Source organism: Propithecus coquereli, unplaced genomic scaffold, assembly GCF_000956105.1.
Source record: "Propithecus coquereli isolate 6110/MARCELLA unplaced genomic scaffold, Pcoq_1.0 Scaffold78, whole genome shotgun sequence".
Classification (NCBI taxonomy): Eukaryota; Metazoa; Chordata; class Mammalia; order Primates; family Indriidae; genus Propithecus; species Propithecus coquereli.
Genome location: NW_012153951.1, coordinates 4,491,184 through 4,511,733, shown reverse-complemented (window position 1 = coordinate 4,511,733; position 20,550 = coordinate 4,491,184). Strand labels below are relative to the sequence as shown.

Sequence of the window (20,550 nt, the reverse complement as noted above, 5' to 3'; positions counted from 1 at the left end):
TGTAAGTTTAATTTTCATTTTGTAAAATATTCACATAAAATTTTATGTGAATAAAATATAAGTTAATATATTTATACAAATCATGTGAATATACTATATATCTAAATGTTTTATAAAATATTTTAGTTTTGACATATAAAGTAATTTTATTTATTCTTTATTTAATAATTAAATAATTAAAGAAAAATAACTATAACCTTCCAAAAGAAATCATCAGCTCTAGATGGTTTCATTGGTGAATTCTACCAAACATTCAAGGAAGAACTAATACCAATTCTCCACAGTCTCTCCCAGAAAATAGGAGAGAAAATGCTCATTTTATGAGACCACCATTATTCTAATCCCAAAGTCATATAAAGACACTACAAGAAAGAAAACTTACAGACCGATATTTTTCATGAGCATAGATACAAAAGTCCTTAACAAAATATTAGCAAAATGAGTTCAGCAATGTATAAAAAGAATTATATGCCACAACCAAGTGAGATCCATTCAGAATACTCTCAGCAAACTAGGAATAGAGGGAAATGTCCTCAACTTAATAATTAAGAACATCTGCAAACAAACTTCAGCTAACATACTTAATGTGAAAAACTGGATGCTTTTCTCCTGAGATCCCTGGAAGAACAAGGCAAGGATGTTCTCCCATAACCTCAGTCCAATCATGAGAAAAACATTTGAAAAATCTCGGTCGAGGGACATTCCACAAAATACCTGACTGTACTTTTAAAACTGTCAAGGTCATTAAAATAAGGAAAATCTGGGAAACCGTCACAGACAAGAGGAGTCTGTGGAGATAGGACAAATGTAGTATTCTGGATGGCACTGGATACTGAGTAAAACTAAGGAAATCTAAATAAAGTATGGACTTTGGTTGATAATAACATATCAGCATTGGTCCCCTAATTGTAACAAATGTGCCATACTTGTATAAGATGGTAATAATAGAGAAAACTGGGTATGGGGTATATGGAAACTGTATTATCTCTGTAATTTTTCTGTCAACCTAAATCTGTTCTAAAATTAAAATTTTATTTAAAAATCAATCAATCAATCAGTCTTTTGTTCTGAGCCACCTGCTACCTGTCCAGTGTTGTTACTAGGACTGGAATGAAATGCAAAATTGTTTTCTCTTCCTCATTAGTCAGTTAAAGGTGGAAAATACTTTTTGCTTTTTCTCAATAGCTGTGACCATCCATCTATCCATCCATCAAAAATAATTTGTTGAGTTTCTCCTGTATGTCATGCTCTGGAGATAATGAAGTGTGTAAGAAAGATACAACACCTGCCCCTAAACGTGCTTACAATACAGTCACGAAAGGGGGACAGACAAGAAAACCACGTGTGGGCCGCTGTTACTACCCCTGGGCTACTGTTGCTACTGTGGTAAGTGTTCTGCTCTGCTCTCCGAGATACATTAGGAAGAGAGTCCCCATCCCTTACCCTGCCTCCAAACTCTTCCAAAGGAATGTGGCTCTTTTGATTAACTTTAGATGGTGTGATTTTTAAGTGACCATGCCTTTTTTTTGTTGATCTCCAAATATGGCCTTGCTCTTCTGTCTTAATAATCTTTTCTTTCAAGATGCTTAAAAGAATTTAGATGATATCCAGTATCATACCCAAAAGCCTTCTAGTGAATCAGAAGTTGTTGCATATTAGGAAAACATAGCTTGGTCTCATGAATTCTTTTGGGATGTTTCCCTCATGTTCCTACATCTGTATGGAGGTTTTAAGCTCTTTTCTTTGTCTTATTTCTGATGTTGCAGGCACCAGGCATCAGTTCTATAGTCCATTCATTCATTCATTTATTAATGAACGTAGCATATGCCTACTTCAAGGCCTTTGCACTTTCTGTTTCTGTGCTTGTGATGCTCTTCTCCAGATTCTGTTCATTCAATCTCTGTTTGAGTTTCACTAATCAGGGATGCTATTATGGTGGCTCTTTAAATATAGCTACCCCTCCCCAACTCCATCACTCTCTATCTCATTACACATTGTTTTATTATTCTTCGTGGCACTTATCTCCACTTGACATTTATTCTATTAAGCTATTTATTTATTTATTGTCTTTCTCTTCTAGAATATCTGCTCACAAGGGCAGGAACTTTTTGTTTATCGGTCTATTCCCAGCATCTAGAGCAGAGTCTGGCACATAGTAAACACTCAGTAAATATTTGTCGAATGTATGCATGGTAAGCACATCTCCATTTCCCCCAGTTGGCCTACAGATCCAAAGAAAAGAAGGTTTCCAATGACCTGCTCTGATTTATCAAGAGTTTTTATGATATTTATACAGATTGCAGTCCTACCTAGGTCCTTGATACATTTATTATATATTTGTATAATACTTGGCAGTTTTCAAGGTACTTTCATATAGATGGTCTCTTTTGATACCTTGTATAAAACTGTGAAGCAAGTAGGAAATTTTTAGACCTACTTTTACAAATGAGGAAGGTCAGGAGATGGAATTTGTAACATAACTGTCAGAGCCAGAGAAAGAAACCAGATCTCCTGACTTTTAGCTCATCAAGTGGTTACCCAGGGTTCGTGTTTCATTTCCACCTGCGCCTAGAGTGTATGGTTTTGAGGGCAAGGGCTTGAATTATTCATTTTTATATTTTCCACATGCCTTAAACACTGTGTACTTAATAAAGCTGTGTCTCTTTGAGCCTTTCTATCCATACGGTATTTGTGGAAGTATCTTTTCCAACTGAAACTAGAGGAGAAAGCTTTGGCCACTTCTTTCTTCAACTTTTGTCTTCCACTTTTTTGATATACCTTGGAATAATCTCAGAGATTAGTTTTAGTTATGATCCCACGCATGTGGTGGGCTGGGGCTGTGAATTTGCACACGAGTCACCTAGGAACCTTGTTTATGTTAGATTCTAATTGAGTTGGTCTGGTGTAGGGCCTGTGAGTCTGCATTTTTACAATTTTTTTTTTTTTTACAAGACAGGATCTCACTGTGGTGCCCAGGCTGCAGTGCAGTGGCATGATCATAGGTTACTGCAGCCTCTAGCTCCCAGGCTCAAGAGATCCTCCTGCCTCAGCCTCCTGAGTAGTTGAGACTACAGGCACACACCACCAAAGCTGGCTAATTTATTTTTTGTAGAGATGAGGTCTCATTGTATTGTCCAGGCTGGTCTCAAATTCCTGGCCTCAAGCAATCACCCTGCGTTGGCCTCCCAAAGTGCTGGAATTATAGACATGAGCCCCCTGTGCCTGGCCAAATTTGCATTTTTAACAAGCTCCCCATGCTGCTTGTGCATGGTCCACACTTTGAGTATTTCGGGACTAGGTAACCAAGTAAAAGACGGACTCTATTTGGCTATCTGACTGTGTGACCCCAGGTAAATTTCTTGGAGGCACCTTAACATATTGGTAAAGTGAGATCGCTTTGGTTAAAATTCTACCTCCCCCACTTACCATGTGACCTCAAGCAAGTTACTCAACTTTTCTGTGCTTCAACTCCCTCTTTAAAAATGGAGATTATTAAACTGGTACTAACTGATGAGCACACATGTGCACAGAGAAATGTAAAACTTAGTGGAATCAAACAGTGGGGAGGGGGAGAAGGGAAGGTACAAAAAACCTACCCAGTGGGAACAATGAACACTATTTGGGTGATGGGCACACTTATAGCTGTGACTCAAGCGTTACAAAAACGATCCATGTAACCAAAAACATTTTTACCCCCTTAATAACTTTGAAATAAAAAAAAATGGAGGTCATATTAGTATTTAACTCATACAGTTGTTGTAAGGCTTGACTGAGTTAATACTTGTAAAGCACCTGGATTTATGCTGCATGGCAGTCAATGAATCTTAACTATTATTATCATTTCTTTGTCTCTTTGTGCTATTCTGTTAAACTACATTAATAGCTTTAAGATACATTTGAGGGAAGGAAGTTTAAAGTATTGCAAGGTATGAAATAGCATGGTGTCTTTCATGAAAATCCTAATCTGGTTCAAAGACATAGAGCTTTCATTAATGAACAATGCTGTAGAAATCAGCTAATGGTGATTCTTCTTATTTTGTCACAACTAGACTTTGTGCTTTTTATCAAGCAGGGGAAAATGAGTAGGCACTCCAGCTGTGCAGTAAAGTGTCATGATATACGATATTAAGCATGGTACATAAAATTGTTTTTATTCATCTCAGTTATACATTAAATAAACCAACTTGATTTTAATTGGAAGTGTGGAAATTTGGAGGCAAGAGTACCAGAGGTCAGTGAGAACATATTTGGTGCCTAATACAATTCATCTGATAGTAAAGGGGGGAAAAAGTGTGGACAGAATTATTTTAAAGGGAGATTTTGGTTCTAGTTTTTCAAATAATTAATGAAAAATAAAGTTGTTTTCCTCAGGAAAAAAATTTACACAACTCATTTCTACCCTGACTCAAAAGTGTAAAAAATAAATTTTTAATTAACATAGAGTTTTTCTTTCTTTTGTTTTAGGATCAGATTTTATTAAGACTTCTACCGGAAAAGAAACAGTAAATGCCACCTTCCCGGTAGCTATAGTAATGCTACGGGCCATTAGAGATTTCTTCTGGAAAACTGGAAACAAGGTATATTATTGCCAGCAAATCTTTCTTCAGAGTAAAGATAATGTTATTTATAATACTAGTTACAGTACGATAACCGTCTTTGTATGCAGAAGGTGTGAATGCGTTACCTTTATTAAGATAAATGTTTAATTTGCTTTTCATTATAAAAGAACACATTCATGGAGAAAAATGTGCGATGAGCATAAAGTGAGTGTGAGTGTGGGAATGAGTATGTGTGATCAAGATGTAAACTCACTTTATGTCCTTTTATTAACCGAAGACAATTTTATCACTGACAAGAGATTCCTAAATGGGTTCTTTAACGAACTAATTCTGCTGTAACACAGAGGCTTTCTGGCAAGGCGTTGGCCAGTGAAAACAGGTTAATGCAGAAATTAAACTTCCTTGAGGAATGGAAAGAATTGCAGAGTAACATTTATTGAATGATAAGCTGTGGTGGCGATATGAAAAGTATGCAATATAATGGGAAATAATCTTTCCCTGTCATTATTGAAGGACACACATAAATTGGTTTTTCTGTTGGGAAACCCCCGGTCCAGAAAAACTTATTACTTTTAATAATATGAGGTGAAGAGAAAATTCTCGAGGAGATGAACTTATTAAACAAAATAATGAAATGCTGTGAAACAGCAGGGAAAAGGTAGCTAGACGTTATATAGCTCTTGAATTAAATATCCATTTTTGCGTTTTATGGCAGTTGGATGTGCTCTTTGGAAGACTGTTAAGCTGAGGAGGGTATATGCTAGCTTTTGTCAGCTTTTTGAAAAATAATGCATATTTTTTGAAACATATGAAGTTGAAAGGAAAAATGCGTGCGAGGTGCTTTTTTAAAAAATGAGTTTGGATTTTCCTTTTCACTTCAAGTTGCTTGTTTAGCTGCAAATTATCTCAAAGGATTTTTTTTTTTTTTAACATCATTGGTGAGAAAAGTAGTGCATGTATGTGTGTGTTTAATGAGACTTCCCCTTCCTGAGGGGCATCTTTTAAAACCCATCTCTTGATTTCTGCCAAATAGATACCCAAAAAAGACCTCTAATCCCTTGCCAAGTGGGTGTGATGACTCTATATGTGACTGTAGCTTCAGTTTATTTTGGATTAGGACACCTTTTGGGAATGCCTTGGTTTATGAGAAGAAACAAACTCCATCCAGAATTTTCTCCCTCAGAATAACTTCACATTTTAAGTACAAACAGGACAAGTATCCACTGTGACCTACATGTGAGAAGCGACCCAACTTGAGTAAGCGCTAATTGATAGCCTTTCTACAATGATCCAAATAAGTTATTTTAAAAAAATTTTTTTAAAAGCTATAAAAATGAGAAATCTATCTTTGGTCCTCAGTTGAGACTGTCACCACTCAGTAGATCATGGTTCTCACCCTCAGCCAAAGAACATCAAATCCAGATGTGAAGTTTTTTGTACTTACAGATGCCTGGGCCCCGTCCCTGGAGTTCTGGGTCTGGGGTCGTCTTCAGGCACCTGTGTTTCATAAGGTCCATTGTGAGAGTTCACACTCGCCATTGGGGACCCAACCCTGTTTTGTTCTAAACAAACATTTATTAAGTAGTTAACCAGGTCCCATGTTAACCTATGTTAAATGCTAGGAATACAAAAATGAGCAAGTCCTTTCCCAGGAGAGCTCTTAAGATGACAAGCAAAGAATTCAAATGAAAGTTTAAAGTGTTCAATGTTCCAGATCAGAGTACGGGGGAGGGGACATTTTGCTGTCTTTCAGTCCTTTCTTTTTAATTGTGTTGATTCTTCCTCAGCTAAAAATAAAGTCCATCATAGTCTTATTAAGAAAAAGACAGGTACAAGTGAAATCATTCATTTAATCATGTGTGATTTCAAACAAGGAGGATCTATGTATATATCTGCAAATCAGGTACAACCTCTTGGGTTGCCGACAAGTTTGCCTGGGCAGCCCTTAGACTGTAAAGGTTTCTACATCATTGATTTAAGGATGTTTTAAAATGCAATAGGTTGCCTTCTAGATCGTGATTGTGTCACTCCTGAAAAGCAGAGGTTTAATATTCCATAACTGATTTCATTGCAGATTTATGTTTTCTATATTCTCTCTCTCAAAAAAAAAAAAAAAAGGATAAACTTAGGCTAGAACCTCTCTTTAAAAACGTTGCTAAACAGACTTACTGACACAAGCTGAACAATACAGAAAATCTATATGAAGCACCACCTAATTGGCAGAAATGCTCCTATGATTAACATGTAAGGTAATATCAGCTAAATGATTTTTTTCTTTTGGCTTTTTTTCAACAACTAACCTCATCCTATTTATCCCCCCAACGCCTTACAGAGCCAGAGCTTGGGCTCCAGGTTAGGCGTAGACATGGTTAGAATCCCTGCACTGCTGCCACTTAGCTGTGTGACGTTATGTGATTGAGGCAGGGAAACCAGTTAGGAAACTTTTACTGATATTCCGTGTGAGAATTGATGAGGGTCTAAACTGACACCGAAGTGAAAGCAGGCTGGGCAGGGTGGCTCACGCCTGTAATCCTAGCACCTTTGGGAAGCTGAGGCCGGGGGGATTGCTTGAGGCCAGGAATTCAAGACAAGCCTGAGCAAGAGCAAGTCTCATCTCTACAAAAAATAGAAAAATTAGCCACGTGTGCCAGTGTGTACCTGTAGTCCCAGCTACTCTGGGAGGCTGATGCAGGAGGATCGCTTGAGCCTAGGAGTTCAAGGCTGCTGTGAGCTGTGATGATGCCACTGCACTCTAGCCTGGGAGACAGAGCAAGATCCTGTCTCCCAAAAAAAAATAGCATAGAGAGGAAAGTGTGCATATGAGAGGCACAGAAGTTAGGAGGTGGGACTGACAAGACGTGACTATTGAGTGGCCGTGGCGTGGCCAGGGAATGGCAGAGTTCAGGTTAACTATGAGGATTCCCACTTGGGTTGACAGTAGGACCACTCATTTGTTGTCTCCCTTCTCTGATGTTCTGTTAGCAATCACCTCCTGCTGGTAAAGCAAATGAAGAGTGGCTCTGAGTGATAAAATGTGGGCGCTTTAGTACGTGAGCTCTCGCCTGTTGTTTTGACCACTCCCATCTGTAGATTCTCTACTGGATAGTCAAGTTCCTGAAACATGCAAATCCAGATAATCAGGGATTTACTGTATATGGAACACGTTATTCCTTTCCTAATGGATCCAGGGACATCATTTATAAACATCAGATATTGGCCGAATTACTATCTTTATGTAACTGGTCTGACTGCTTTATAGGACTCTGTGCCTACAACTTAAGAAAAAAAGTCCCTGCAGTTGATTAAAACAACTGTCAACTCTCCTTGCTGGATTGCTGCCAGTTTGGTTAAGGTGACCTATGGCCTCACTGATTCTGTCCTCTTATCTTAAATACATGTATACTCTTATGTCTTTTGAACCTCAAGATAAAGGCTGAAAGGTGACCATGCAGGCTTACCTGTAGAAATATATATAGAACGAATGGGCTTCTGTGATTTGTTTTCCCATTTCTTCCAGGTTGACAGCTAGAGTCTAGATGGTTGAGGTTTATGACTTTCCAGTAAGTGAAATGTTAATGAGGGCTATTCTTCCAAAAATCTTGGAAAAGTTATTTTGTAGTGTGAAGGTGTGTGAGTCACTGATCTGAGTTCTTTCGCTTGCTGAAGTGAAACAGATGTTTAAAAAAGAGAGAGAGAGAATCAAGACTCTGTATAAACACAGTACCGTTTCTTTAATGCAATCTAGTAACAATAAAGATTGTTCTCTTCTCTACCTTCCCTTCAGATAGGCTTTAAGCCCGCAGGCGGCATCCGCAGTGCAAAGGATTCCCTTGCTTGGCTGTCTCTTGTGAAGGAGGAGCTTGGAGACGAGTGGCTGAAGCCAGAGCTCTTTCGAATAGGTGCCAGCACTCTGCTTTCCGACATTGAGAGGCAGGTGAGTAATGATCCATTTCTTTAGATTAAATTGACAAGTGTTTTCGAGAAAGAAATTGAAAAGTCAAATTGAGAACTAGAGAGGAAAACTCATCTGATTGACCTCCTTCTGCTCTTCTGCCTTCTTCCCGGCAGGCCTCCACTGCTGAAGCGCATACTAGTGAGGCTTTATAATGAAATGTTTGTTACAGTTATGAATTATTGTGTGATAGCATAAATATTAACTGATATGTGTAATTATGGAATAATTATTAACTAAACTCTGATTTTTCTCACAGATTTACCACCATGTGACTGGAAGATACGCAGCTTATCATGATCTTCCAATGTCTTAAATTAGCAGCCAGCTCCAGAAAAGTTCTTTACAGCAGCGCTTAAAGATTATTTTTCTACATAATTGCCAAAATTATTTAATTAAAAAATAGGGGAATAGGTAACTGACATTTTTCCCCTTAAAATTTCCATTGAACTTAAAGAATGAAAGAAAAAAACCAGACTAATCCACATGTGCTACTCATTTCAGGCACATCTGAAATGGTCTTAATTTTGAGAAGATCTGTACTATTAACATTGTGAAGGTTTTCTCCTAAAAACTGAGTAAAATATTAATGGCAGCTTTGCCAACATGAAATTCTAAGGGGGAATAAAATTGTTAGCCTGCCCAAGAAGCATGGCCTAGCAAAAGAAAGCGCAACATCCCTGAACTTCTGCTGTAACGACGTCAGGGGTCACTGATTCAGCACTAATTTCCCACCATGAAAATCCATCTTTTTTGCAATGGATATGCTCTTTTGTTAACCGTTTTACTAATGCAGTTTCTGACTTTGTTATATGAAACTTTGAATATCATTGGAATTTTTAAAATAAAAAAGTCCTTGTTTATTAAACACTTTACATTGTAATAATGCATATTGGAAAATTAATCCATTAAACATAAAAGGAGGATTTATCAATGACTTTCTGTGTCTCTGTAGTAGATTCCTTGGGTACATATCTCAAATAAAGAATCTCTGTACATTATTAATGAACACAACTTATGTATATATTCTGAAACTCACGATTTTCTGGTATAGTGAATAGGGAGAAAACAGCAGACACTAACAGCACCTACTGTGTGCTAAATTCTTTACATATATCAATTTATTTAATCTTTATTTAATCCCTGTAATAGCAAGGTAAGCATAGTAAGGTTTTTAATCCTTGCAGTGGTAAGTACTGATGTTATCATCCTTTTATACAGATGAGGAACTGAGGGATAAAGAATTTAAGCAACTTACCAAAGGTGGCTCAAAATTAGCAGAGTCAGGAATGAAGCCCAAGCAGGCAGGCTGGCGCCCGAGTGTGTGCAGTCATGCCCGTGGGTGACTGTCCCTCAGCACACAGGCAGGTGCACAAAAGCAGAGCTCGCTGTTAGCTGTGGGGATGGTAATCTGCCTGTGGTCTGCTGGTTCCTTTGCTCTGTCTCTCCTCACCTCCCTCCTCGGATTTTTTGCTTGCTAGCACCTCTGCCTACCGCATTATAGAACCTAGGTGTGCTTAAATGGCAATTTCATCGAGAGTGTTTTTTTTTTTTTTCCTTCCCTGCATGACTCTCCATTTACTCATAAGCAAAACCCTGGACTGGAGTCTGTTTTGGTTTTATCTTCTGACCTGCCGAATTCTAGCCCAGCCTCTGCCTCTTTCTGGCTTTGACCCCTTGGTCCAGTAAGTTTACCTCTCTTGACCCTCAGTTTCTTCGTCTGTAAAATAAAGGGGTTGATGATATCAAGATTCTTTCAGACCTAAAATTATATTACCCAAAGGATAATTAGAACAACTTCAAGAAAATGTCTTGTGGCTAAAAAGAGAAAACACTTTCGTACCAATCTAAATCAGAACTTGCCTCTTGGAAGTCAATTCAGCAAGTCCCTCGGAGCACTTCTCTTACTGTAAATGAAATGACTAGAATAAGAATGGAAAAGAAACACTGCATTTCCCCAAAGCCTTAGCAGAACGCTGACTTCTGACTTGTGTCTTTGGATATGGTCAGTGGCTCTCAGTGCCGTATCCAACTCCATAATATGGCGGCCCAGGTGCCCACCAGTGCAGTGGCCAGTCACCTTTGGAGACGAAACAGAAAAATAATTACATTCTATCACCTTTGAAGCTATTCCAATTTCACAGGGGTTTCTGTTTTCCTCCCATTAAACCTAGCTGGTCATTTTAGTTGATCAAATGAACAGGCATCATTATCTTCAATTTTAATTTATATGAGGCGTCCACTGAAATTAACCTCTGCGGACAATTACAGATTCACATAGGAAATTAAGACTGGTGAGTCGCTCAAATCTATTAGGGACTGATGAGCGTGGCCTGATCTAAAGATAAGTAATGTTATATTTGGGGGAACAATTTATTCCAAGGACTCTTCATAAGCAATGTCTGCCCATCCTTACCTGGCTTTTGAAATCAAATGTAACACAGATGACTTTAATAGGAACACTTTGGTTCATGTTGATTGCTATGAAAACAAGAGGAAGGGGTCATTTCTGGGGTGACTGTGATTTACTACAAGCAGATTTGTGTACTTCAAAACACTGGGAGCAGATGCTTTATACAATCGGAAAATGAGTTGCTGTGTTCCATGTTTAAAGCTTTTAAGTTAATAAAAGCAACCTCCTCCCCCCCATCGTTGCAATTGTTCAATGAGACATATTAGGCCTTGAGGTTATTTTAAAAACAATCAATCATATAATTGAAGGACACATAGAGATTTTAGAGAATATCTGGTTCAATCCTATCCTTTTGTTACATGATAAAGGAAACTCAGAGTAGAGAAGTCACTTGTGCAAGGTCACATAGAAAGAGCTGAGGCCAGAACCCATGTGCCCACCACATGATGAAATATTTTACAAGACCTAGGTCTTTGGAACTGAATATTTCTTGCTTGTCCTTGCACCCTGCCATACCTAATTATGTTTGTCAGCATGTGAACTTGAGGTTCGCTTTTGTCTCTATGAGTTTTATATAAATGGTGTTTGGGAGAAGACCAACCATCTCAATCTAGCCCAAGTGACAGTGTGATAGTATAGTTGATTTCATATATAAGAATTTGAGAATTTTGGGTGACCTTTAGAATGGAATTTTAAAAAAAAAGGTTCAATTGCTTTGTTTTGTTTTTTAAGAAAAGAAAAGGGTTTGTTTGAATTCTAATTTGTGTATACATGGAGAGAGAACGACTTGTGTAATCACAAAACAATTTCATAATTACAGTATTTTTGCCCCATTCTGGAAAATTTCAACACTAATGGGAAATTCAGACAAACTAGTTCACATGAAAAATATCTTCAAAGGAGACCTGTGAAATAATGGGAACTGTCACAGATATCTGGAAGCGTATCTTCAGAGCAACATCATACGGCGTCTGTCCTGATTGAGCAGAAGAGTTTGCTGTGTCATGCCTATGTGTCTTACATAAACCCAACCTAGAGAAAGCTAATCAGTTTCTTTGGAAAAATTAACTTATACTTCTAGTACAGAGGGAAACCAACAATAATTTTTCATCCATCAACCTGATGATTTTTTTTTATATAACATAAATAGGTCCAAAGTGCAGAGATATAAAGAAGAAGAAAGAATTTGAATAAATCTTACCTTCAAAGGAAATGAAATGTTATGCCCATTTTGGTACTAGGGAAAAGGTATGAGGTGAAATCACCTCTACATTTGTTTTCCTGACTACACTCAGGGGTTTTGCCTCCCAAGGAAAATACGTATTTTATAACCACCACCAAATGATCCTTTTTAGAAATGACCACAGGTAACATCTGGCTGATATATAAAATATGTAGTAAAAATAATCATTTTTAATTAACTAAAACCTTCTCAGGAGAGAGTCAGAGGAATATCCATCTGGCCAATTCATACTTAATAGGGCAAAGGAGGATCAGAATATTTAATTCAGTATAGGTGAAATACTTAGTGACCTTACAATGAACTAAAACTTCTTTTTAGGAAAAAGAACAGAGGTAAGGAGGAGGAATCAAAATATCTAGAAGGGACAGAGCTAAAATTTAATTTTTTTAGAAGTACATCTTATACTGTAAAACATAGGTAGCATATAAGAACCCTACATTGTGGGGCATTCGTTTCTATGGTTCAATGACAGAGAAAGTTTTTGATTCGTTTGAACGGTAAAATAAGGCTAGTACTGTATTCTGGAGGTTATCAAGGATGATGAAGAGTTTTAAGAAGTGATTATAAAGGTAAAAGGAACTGGGATTATTTATCCTGACAAGGAGATTGAAGGGTACTTTATGTCCGACAATGCCAGGAGAAGTTACTTCTGTATTAGATCTTAGTAACCCAGAGTCCTCTGTCTCCTTTGTAGAGGAAGACATGAATTTATGCTACATGTGAAATTAGGTTAGTTCTAGGGAGGAGTGCTCTTCATGCTCTAGAGTATGTTACTAAGAAGGTACATCTTGCTATTTCCATCTCAGAAGTAGATTCTCTTTTGATTGGAGTGGTTTAGTTGTGCTGCCAAAGAAAATGGTTCTCAAACATTCTCAATGATCAGAATCACCAGGAGAGTTTGGTAAAATAGAATTCTAGGCCCACTCCCGGAGTTCCCCATTCAGCAGGTCTGCTGTAGAGCCTGAGAATTTGTATATCCAAGAAGTTGCCGGGCGATGCTGGCTCTGCGATCCAGGAACCACACTTTGGGAACCACTGCGGTAGAAAACCTTGTACTCAATACTGGACTCCAAAGTAAATGCATTCATTAAGCAGTAAAATCCACCAGCTGCAGCACTTTTTTACCATGAAGCTCCAGGATAAATGTGTACATTTTGCTGCTTTTCATAGCCAAGAACAGGAGCGGGAACAATGGAAATGACATTATCCTTTAATCTTTTCACAGTAGGCAATGAACTTGATTTCACTTTGGGCTTAAAAGCAAGCTTTGGAGCCTAGAATAAACATTTTAGATGAGTTTAGAATCATTATCCGTAAAATCTCCAAAGAATTTCAGCAAGCCAACATAGTAAGATTCAGCTGTATTTGATTTTACCAATTTGGAATGCTATAATTTTTGGTGATTCAGATATAATGATGTACTTAAAACCAAGACATATTTTAACAGAGCTCATTCTTTAAAACTTACATGTAGAAAAGATGAGATGTTCTAGGGAAAGGCATATTTCACAGACACTTGGCTTCTTATTTTGAAGGTACTGTGTAAATGGTCTCTAGAGCTAATAAAAATGTTACTTTCTTGGTTTTTTTGACACTAAAGGATGTTTTAAATTTGGTTTTTGCTTTTTAAATGTTTGCATTGTCAGTACTATCCTAGTCAGGCATGGCTCTTAGTTGCAAGCAACAGAACTCTCTTCTACCTAGTTTAAGCAGAAAAATATATATTTTTTAAGTATGCTGAACATCTTACGAAATGTCCAGGAGGGCCAGATAGTCAGAAATAGAGGCAGCCAGCTAAGAAGAATGCCCAGACCACTCTTCAGATCAGCTGCAGTGAAAACTCATTGGTTCTGCCTCTGGACTTTTGATACCAGAACCTCTACCTTTGCCACCCCTGGAAGGTGGATTTGTCACAGTAGCCAAAGATGGATGCTTCACATTGCTCTCTTGGGTACCAAGTTCCTGTGTGATTGTGTCTAATTGTTAGAGCCTCGGTCACATACCTGTACCCTAGTTGCAAAGGAGGCTGGGAAAGCAGGTTGTGGCTGCCTTTTGGGCAAAAGGGTTACATAGTATTCAAAAGATACTGGATGGTCAAGAATCATAACAGTTGTCAACTACAATGTAACAAGGTGGTGCTAGAGATGGAGAGATGGCGCATACTCGGCCGTAAGAAAGGACTCGTTGCCCCTCAGCTGTATTTCCATTTGCAGTTAGTCTCTAAAACTCTGCAGTTGCCCCTTTTCTCTTGGTCCCACATAACAGGTCCAGAGAAGTCCTATGGAGTCCTTCTGTTTAAAAAGAATTTTGCTCTCATCAGCAATAAATGTCAGTGTTCTTGCACCCAAATACATAAATTTCTGTTTCTTTAAACAGCTATCTATCGACTTCCTACCAAGAATATGAAGAGGTTAATTCTTTCCACTTTCTCCCCCTCGTTTTCCAAGCTCACCTGATTCTTCTTTTTTTTTTTTTATTTCAGGGTATTATGAGGGTACAAACATTATGGTTACATTTTATTTCTTTGCCTCATCCTAGCTTGGGTTAGCGGTGTGCCCTTCCCCTCTACAATGCTCTCCGTGTCCTTTAGTTGCGGGTTTACTTCCCCCATCCCCCTAATCCCTGGGGAGTATGTGAGTACCCTAGTGTTCGACAGTTAGTACCAGTTTGATGGTGAGTACAAGTGGAGCCCATTCTTCCGATCTTGTGGTACCTCACTTCGGATGATGGCCTCAAGTTCAATCCAGGAAAATATAAGAGGTGCTAGATCACTGTCATTTCTTATAATTGCCAAGCTCACCTGATTCTTGATAATCATATAGTTTTTATGTCATATTCTTTAGACTTTGAAATGTACTTACAGCTCTATTACATGATTTATTAGCTTTAATAATCTTTCTATTCCCTGCTCCACCAGATGAGAAAATCAACATATCTATCCACTACCTTGTCTCCTCACCTCCAAACCTTTGCTATATTATTTCTACATCATTAGAGTTTATTACATTTAAATTCTGTGTTGTGAGCATAATCTTCACAATTGTTTTCATCCTAAAGTTAAATGGAGTCAATATTCATGACTCCATTTATCTCTTTTCTTTTCAAGGTTTGGCCTCTAGTAGTTCCCTCAAGAAGGGCTTTGGGACTATATTCCCTGAGTTTTTGCAAGTCCAAAACTGTTTATTGTCTTTACACCTTGGTGATCTTTTAGCCGTGTACAATTCTTGGGTCACACACTTTATTTCCTTGAGGACTTTTTGCTCCAGTGTCTTCTAGCACTGAACATTGCTGTGAAGAGTAACATTCTGACTCAAGCTTTTTGCCTCAGTGCACAACAGAATTTTCTTTCAATTCCAGTAGGCTTACTAAAACATGTTCAGGGCTGAATGTTTTGTGTCAGTTTTTCCTGGGGTTCAGTGTGACGTCTCAGTCTATAGATTCATGACACATTTTTGGAAAGTGACTTTGGAGTGTATCTTTACCTTTCTTCCTGCTTTATTATTATTTTTAACCTCCTCTTTAGGATGCCAGCTACTGCATATGTTAAAGTATTTTTGTGTCCTGTCTAGCTATTATTTTCTCTAATTCTTTTAAGGTTTTTTTTTCTACTTCATTTTGCACTCTTTTCCATTCCTGTCATCCTTGTTTTTTTCCATGTTTTCAGCACAATCTGGTTGCTATCAGTGAAATGTTAGTTTCCTGGGCTCTACCAAATCATATTTCATTTCCTGTTGTCTGGCATTATCTTCCCTGAGCTCTTGTATATTTGATATGAACTCTTGTTTTATAAATATAGTAGCTTTGTTTAGGTTGTTTAAGTTTATGGCAATATGTTTGGCCCAAACTTTTACCTGATTTATGGAAATATTTTTCCTGGTGAACATTCTTTGTCTTTCATTTTTTCCCCTATTTAATTCCTCTTTTATTTTTTGCAGTAGTTTTGCGTAGATGCTCATTTTTCAATGAGGGAGGTTCTTTCTAGACCAGCTACTGTCAAAGAAGTTTGTGAGGAATAAGTGCCACATCTATCCATGTTCTAGGCTAGCAGGAATTCTTCTTGCTCACAAACAACGTAAGTTCTTTATGACACAGGATTTTGTGTTTGAGCGGACTCTTTTGGCTTTAATTCTCCCTAGCTAGCAGAGATCAGCAGCTGTAGGGCTACTCACAATGCATTTCTATTTTCTGGTCCTGCTTCAATGACAGGCTGCTTCCTGCAAATATGGAGCTATTGTATGATTTTTCTTCTAGCCCCATATCTCCTGCTTCTCTTTGACGCCAGACTGGGTTCAGGGACACTTCTGCTGCCAGCCCATGTACCTGTCCCCATTGATTCCTAGTTCTAGGCTTGTCTTTCTAGGGTATGCCACCTACTTTGATCTGCTGCGTTTGTTTGAGGCCAAGAAGTTGAAATTTGTACAATGTTACATTTGAAAAGGAAGTGTTATGTTTGGAATGAATATAAATTCTGATTCATTTGAAATAGTAGTAGAAGCAACAGAAACTCTAAAACCGAAAATGCTAAGAAATGGGGAGGCAAAGCTGCAGTGCCTGAGGCATCTGTTACTATTCAGCACCTCTCCCTCAGATAAAACTATCTTCCCCATTGGAACGTGAAGGGGAAATAATAAAACTGGGTCTGGAAAATGACTGGCATGTAGGAGCTGTTTTAACAATTCCAGTTATTCTCTCTACCACCATGGTGACACTATTAAAAAAGTGGAAAATCATACTATTTCGGTAGTACAAATCTAATCTTTTTATGAGTATAAACATGCTGCTTCTCCAGTTTTACCTACTGGGCATCCTTTAAGCCTGTCATTAAGCAACATTAGAAAAGAAGATTCAAAATCAGATGCCATTTCTCACTTTCCTGACTTAAGTATAGCAACTGGTTTCTATCATTATTTCTATCGTTTTTATAATAAAATCATTGCCTTGTGTCTTTTTCTAATTTCCCTTCTATGGGGGCCAGGGAAAACCAGAGGGTGGGAAGGGGTCTAGGCTAAGTAGCGTATGCCTTATAAAGCAGAGCCGGCAGAGGGGACTCTAACCTGGAGCATGGGCAAGTCTGGGGCTCCAGCAGAGAAAAATCTGAGTAAGAGGCTTTGTGTCAACAAAGACATAAGCCTGGGGTGGATATAGGGAGCCAGGCATTCAACTAGGAGATTGCAGAATAAGGAATTGGGGGCCAGTAGCAAACAATTCAAGCAGGGGTGGCCTAGGACAGAGGTCTGGTTGGCCTGTGTACTCTTCCTTCATCATGATGACACACTCGGGCCTGGGGTTTGTGCAGGGGCAGAGCAGATAGTCTCGTACCCGGTTTACTCATCTGCATTGCCTTCCTGCCCAGCCTGAGTGGGAACCCTGAGGGGTAAGCCTGTCGTAACCAGCTTTGTACCCCTCACAGTATCCAGTGGAATACAGGCGGTCTTGGGTTACGGATGAGATATGTTCTTGAGACCGTCTTTAGGTGGTTTTGTATGTAACTCAGATCCCTGATGAACAGTGCGTATACGGTAATAATAATACTAACAATACTGTATTGGCTCATATGTGGTGATAATAATGCAGTGTGGTCTGTAATAACACCCTGTACTGTAATAACAAGTTACAAAAACTATTGTACTCTTTCTTTTAATTTAAGCAAACAGAACACAAAAATAAACTCATATAAAAGTTTAGATAGGAGATAGGAGAAATTTCAAAAAAGAGTATTAAAGGTTAACACCTAACATTGCAGTAGTGCTAGGCTAATAGGAATGTCACGCTTATTTTGATCATCTAATCAGATCAGTAATAACTTTGCTGTGTCAATAATTAATCCACTACACTGCTTAGTAATTGATGCTTTCGTTGGAGCACAGCCTTTCATGTGTTCCATTATTCTCACTTTATCCTTTATAATTGTTCCAATAGTCTAGTGACTGAAGTCTAGTGCTTTCCCAATGAATGATGGCATCTGGCCTTTCTCCAAACACTTATTTCTACTTTTGTTTCCCTCGTAATCACCTTTCTCTTCGCTGCAGGCTCACTTGGACTTGTGGTGGATTTTTGCTTTGGAGGCATGGTCATGAGACTCACATGGTCACAGACTCACAAAATCGAATAAAAAAGTTAAGAGGAAAGTGATGCTGTGCCTAAGCCACCATGTGGACAATGAGACTAGCCGTGACAGCGTAAAGAGGCTGCGCCAACAAACCGCTTATGCCACGTGGGTTTGTTTACACGTATGGAAGAAACTAGTTCCCAAATTATTAATTTGGTTGATTACAAGTTATCCTTATGGGAAGCCTTGGGAGCTCATTCATAAGTACAGAACACTGTCAGGTCATCCATAACCAGGGGACTGCCTGTATCTTACAGAGAGTGGGTGCTTCAGATTTATTTGTTGCGTCAATTTAAATGATAATTATCACTTGTGATAAATACAGAGAAGGTATGATTATAAAATGAGACCAATCCACAAGATGAACATAAAAATCAGTGCCATCCAGGTAGACAAAAATGCAACTTTGCTAGCGAATTAAGTTCCCAAGTAAATGTGTGAAACATATTTTTAGAGGAGTTTTCATAAAATAACCACACCTTAAAAGTTTGATACATTTTATTAATAATTTAGGGGGTGGGGAATGGTATGTTTTACCAATGGATTTTCTGATTTCAGACTGCTAAAACTTGCTGGATGAGTTGCAAACTTATGAAAAATGGTTTGGGAAAACAATTTTTATTCATTAAGCTGCTTGTTTTGATAGATAAAAAAAGCACATATCTTTTTTTAAGAGATGTTTATTTCGTGTTTTGAGTGGCAGCAAAAATAATTGCATGTTTGAAATCTTTGAAATATGTTTTAATGCTTTTAAAATGACTTAAGAGCAAATGTGCCAAATTTACCCACTGCTTAAGCCATTCCCTGGTTGAAAGTTAGTTTTACTTTCCAAGCTTTATGGAACTACTTAATGTGTTATTAGATTATGTCTTTTAACCTGCAGTCAGTGTCTGTATCTGGTGGACTGATTGAATATTTGACACACCTAGAGCAAGGTTTTGCAAAGAAGAGATATTACCGTTGTGTAAATGCTTGATTTGAGCTTTAAAAAAATGGATATGAATTTTTCAATATAATAGAATTATGCAAACCTGGTCTTACAATAGGATTTCAGTTGTTAGATTCAATATATATATACCTGGTATTTAGGCTATGAATTAGTTTTCAAAAAAGACTAACTGCCTTTCTAATTAAAAAAACTTTTGTTTTGATGAGACAAGATGTTTAAAAGGTTTGGATAATGTGTATACAATTCAGACCCAAGAACAGTTTCCAGCATTTTCTGAGTGCCTATTAAATGTGTATTTTAAGTTACTGGGAGCTCATGGAGTTGTAGAATTCCTTGGGTACATATTTGCTAACTAGTAATTGATAATTTATAGTACATTGAGTATGTCATGGGCACTGTTCTAAGTGCTTTATGTATTAACTATTTGGCCCTCACAACAAGCCTATGAGATAGGTACAATTATCATCATTTTGCAGGTGAATTGTTGGAGGCATAGAGGAATTAAAGTGATCTGTCTTAAGGTCACATGCAGAGCCAGGATTCGAGGCCAGCTACTCTTCAGCTTCAGTGTTCGTGCTTTAACTACCATGACCAACTATGAGTTGGGCGCTGTGGTGAAATGATGCCTTTGTGCCATATTTCTAAGAAAAGGAAACTCACCAGAATTATAGAATTTCAGGGGCTAAAATCAGACCCCCAAAGTTCATTTAATCTAACCATCTAGCCAATGATCGTGTTCTCAAGCAGTCTACCGGCTGCCGTAGAGATGGGGAGAAATAGCAATGAAGTGGAATCTTGATAATGAGCTGTTAAGGGACAGAAACAATGCCCTCCTTCTAGGTTAAACATGTTATATCAGGCTTTTATTATATTTACTGCTGGGTTTCAGGGTCTGGGATTTGGCCCATGTTATTCCAAATCCTTATATAATGAGCTGTGATACTGCAGGTTTCTACCATTATGGCTGTAAATACAAAACACACAAACTCTCAAAGGCATCCACCCGAGTGTAAAATTACTATAGAAATAGAAAGGATAACAAAAATGAATTGTTGAGTTTGGGGGATAATTACTGGTGACCTGGGTCTGGCTAGATCTTGATAGGAAATGAGAGTAGTTTAGAAAGATTTCAGGGGCAGGGTGAAAGTTAAGTAAAAGGCCGGGCAAGGTGTGGCTCATGTCTGTAATACTAGCATTTTGGGAGATCGAGGTGGGAGGATTGATTCAGGCCAGGAGTTCAAGACCAGCTTGGACAATAGCAAGACCCTGTCTCTGCAAATAATAAAAAAATTAGCCTGGCGTGGTGGTGTGCGCCTGTAGTCCAG

The 20,550-nt window shown here is 38.1% G+C and overlaps 1 protein-coding gene across 1 annotated transcript in view; it reads left to right on the top strand.

Annotated features, from left to right (window-relative positions):
• The window catches only part of DERA (deoxyribose-phosphate aldolase (putative)), a 125,951-nt gene extending 116,503 nt beyond the window's left edge, over positions 1–9,448 (top strand). Inside the window, exons 7-9 of the mRNA XM_012662784.1 lie at positions 4,465–4,577; positions 8,344–8,493; positions 8,771–9,448. Of these exons, the coding sequence (XP_012518238.1) occupies positions 4,465–4,577; positions 8,344–8,493; positions 8,771–8,827 (320 nt within the window). The 3' untranslated portion in view covers positions 8,828–9,448. The remainder of the gene's footprint in view (positions 1–4,464; positions 4,578–8,343; positions 8,494–8,770) is intronic.
• Positions 9,449–20,550: the final 11,102 nt, after the last annotated feature.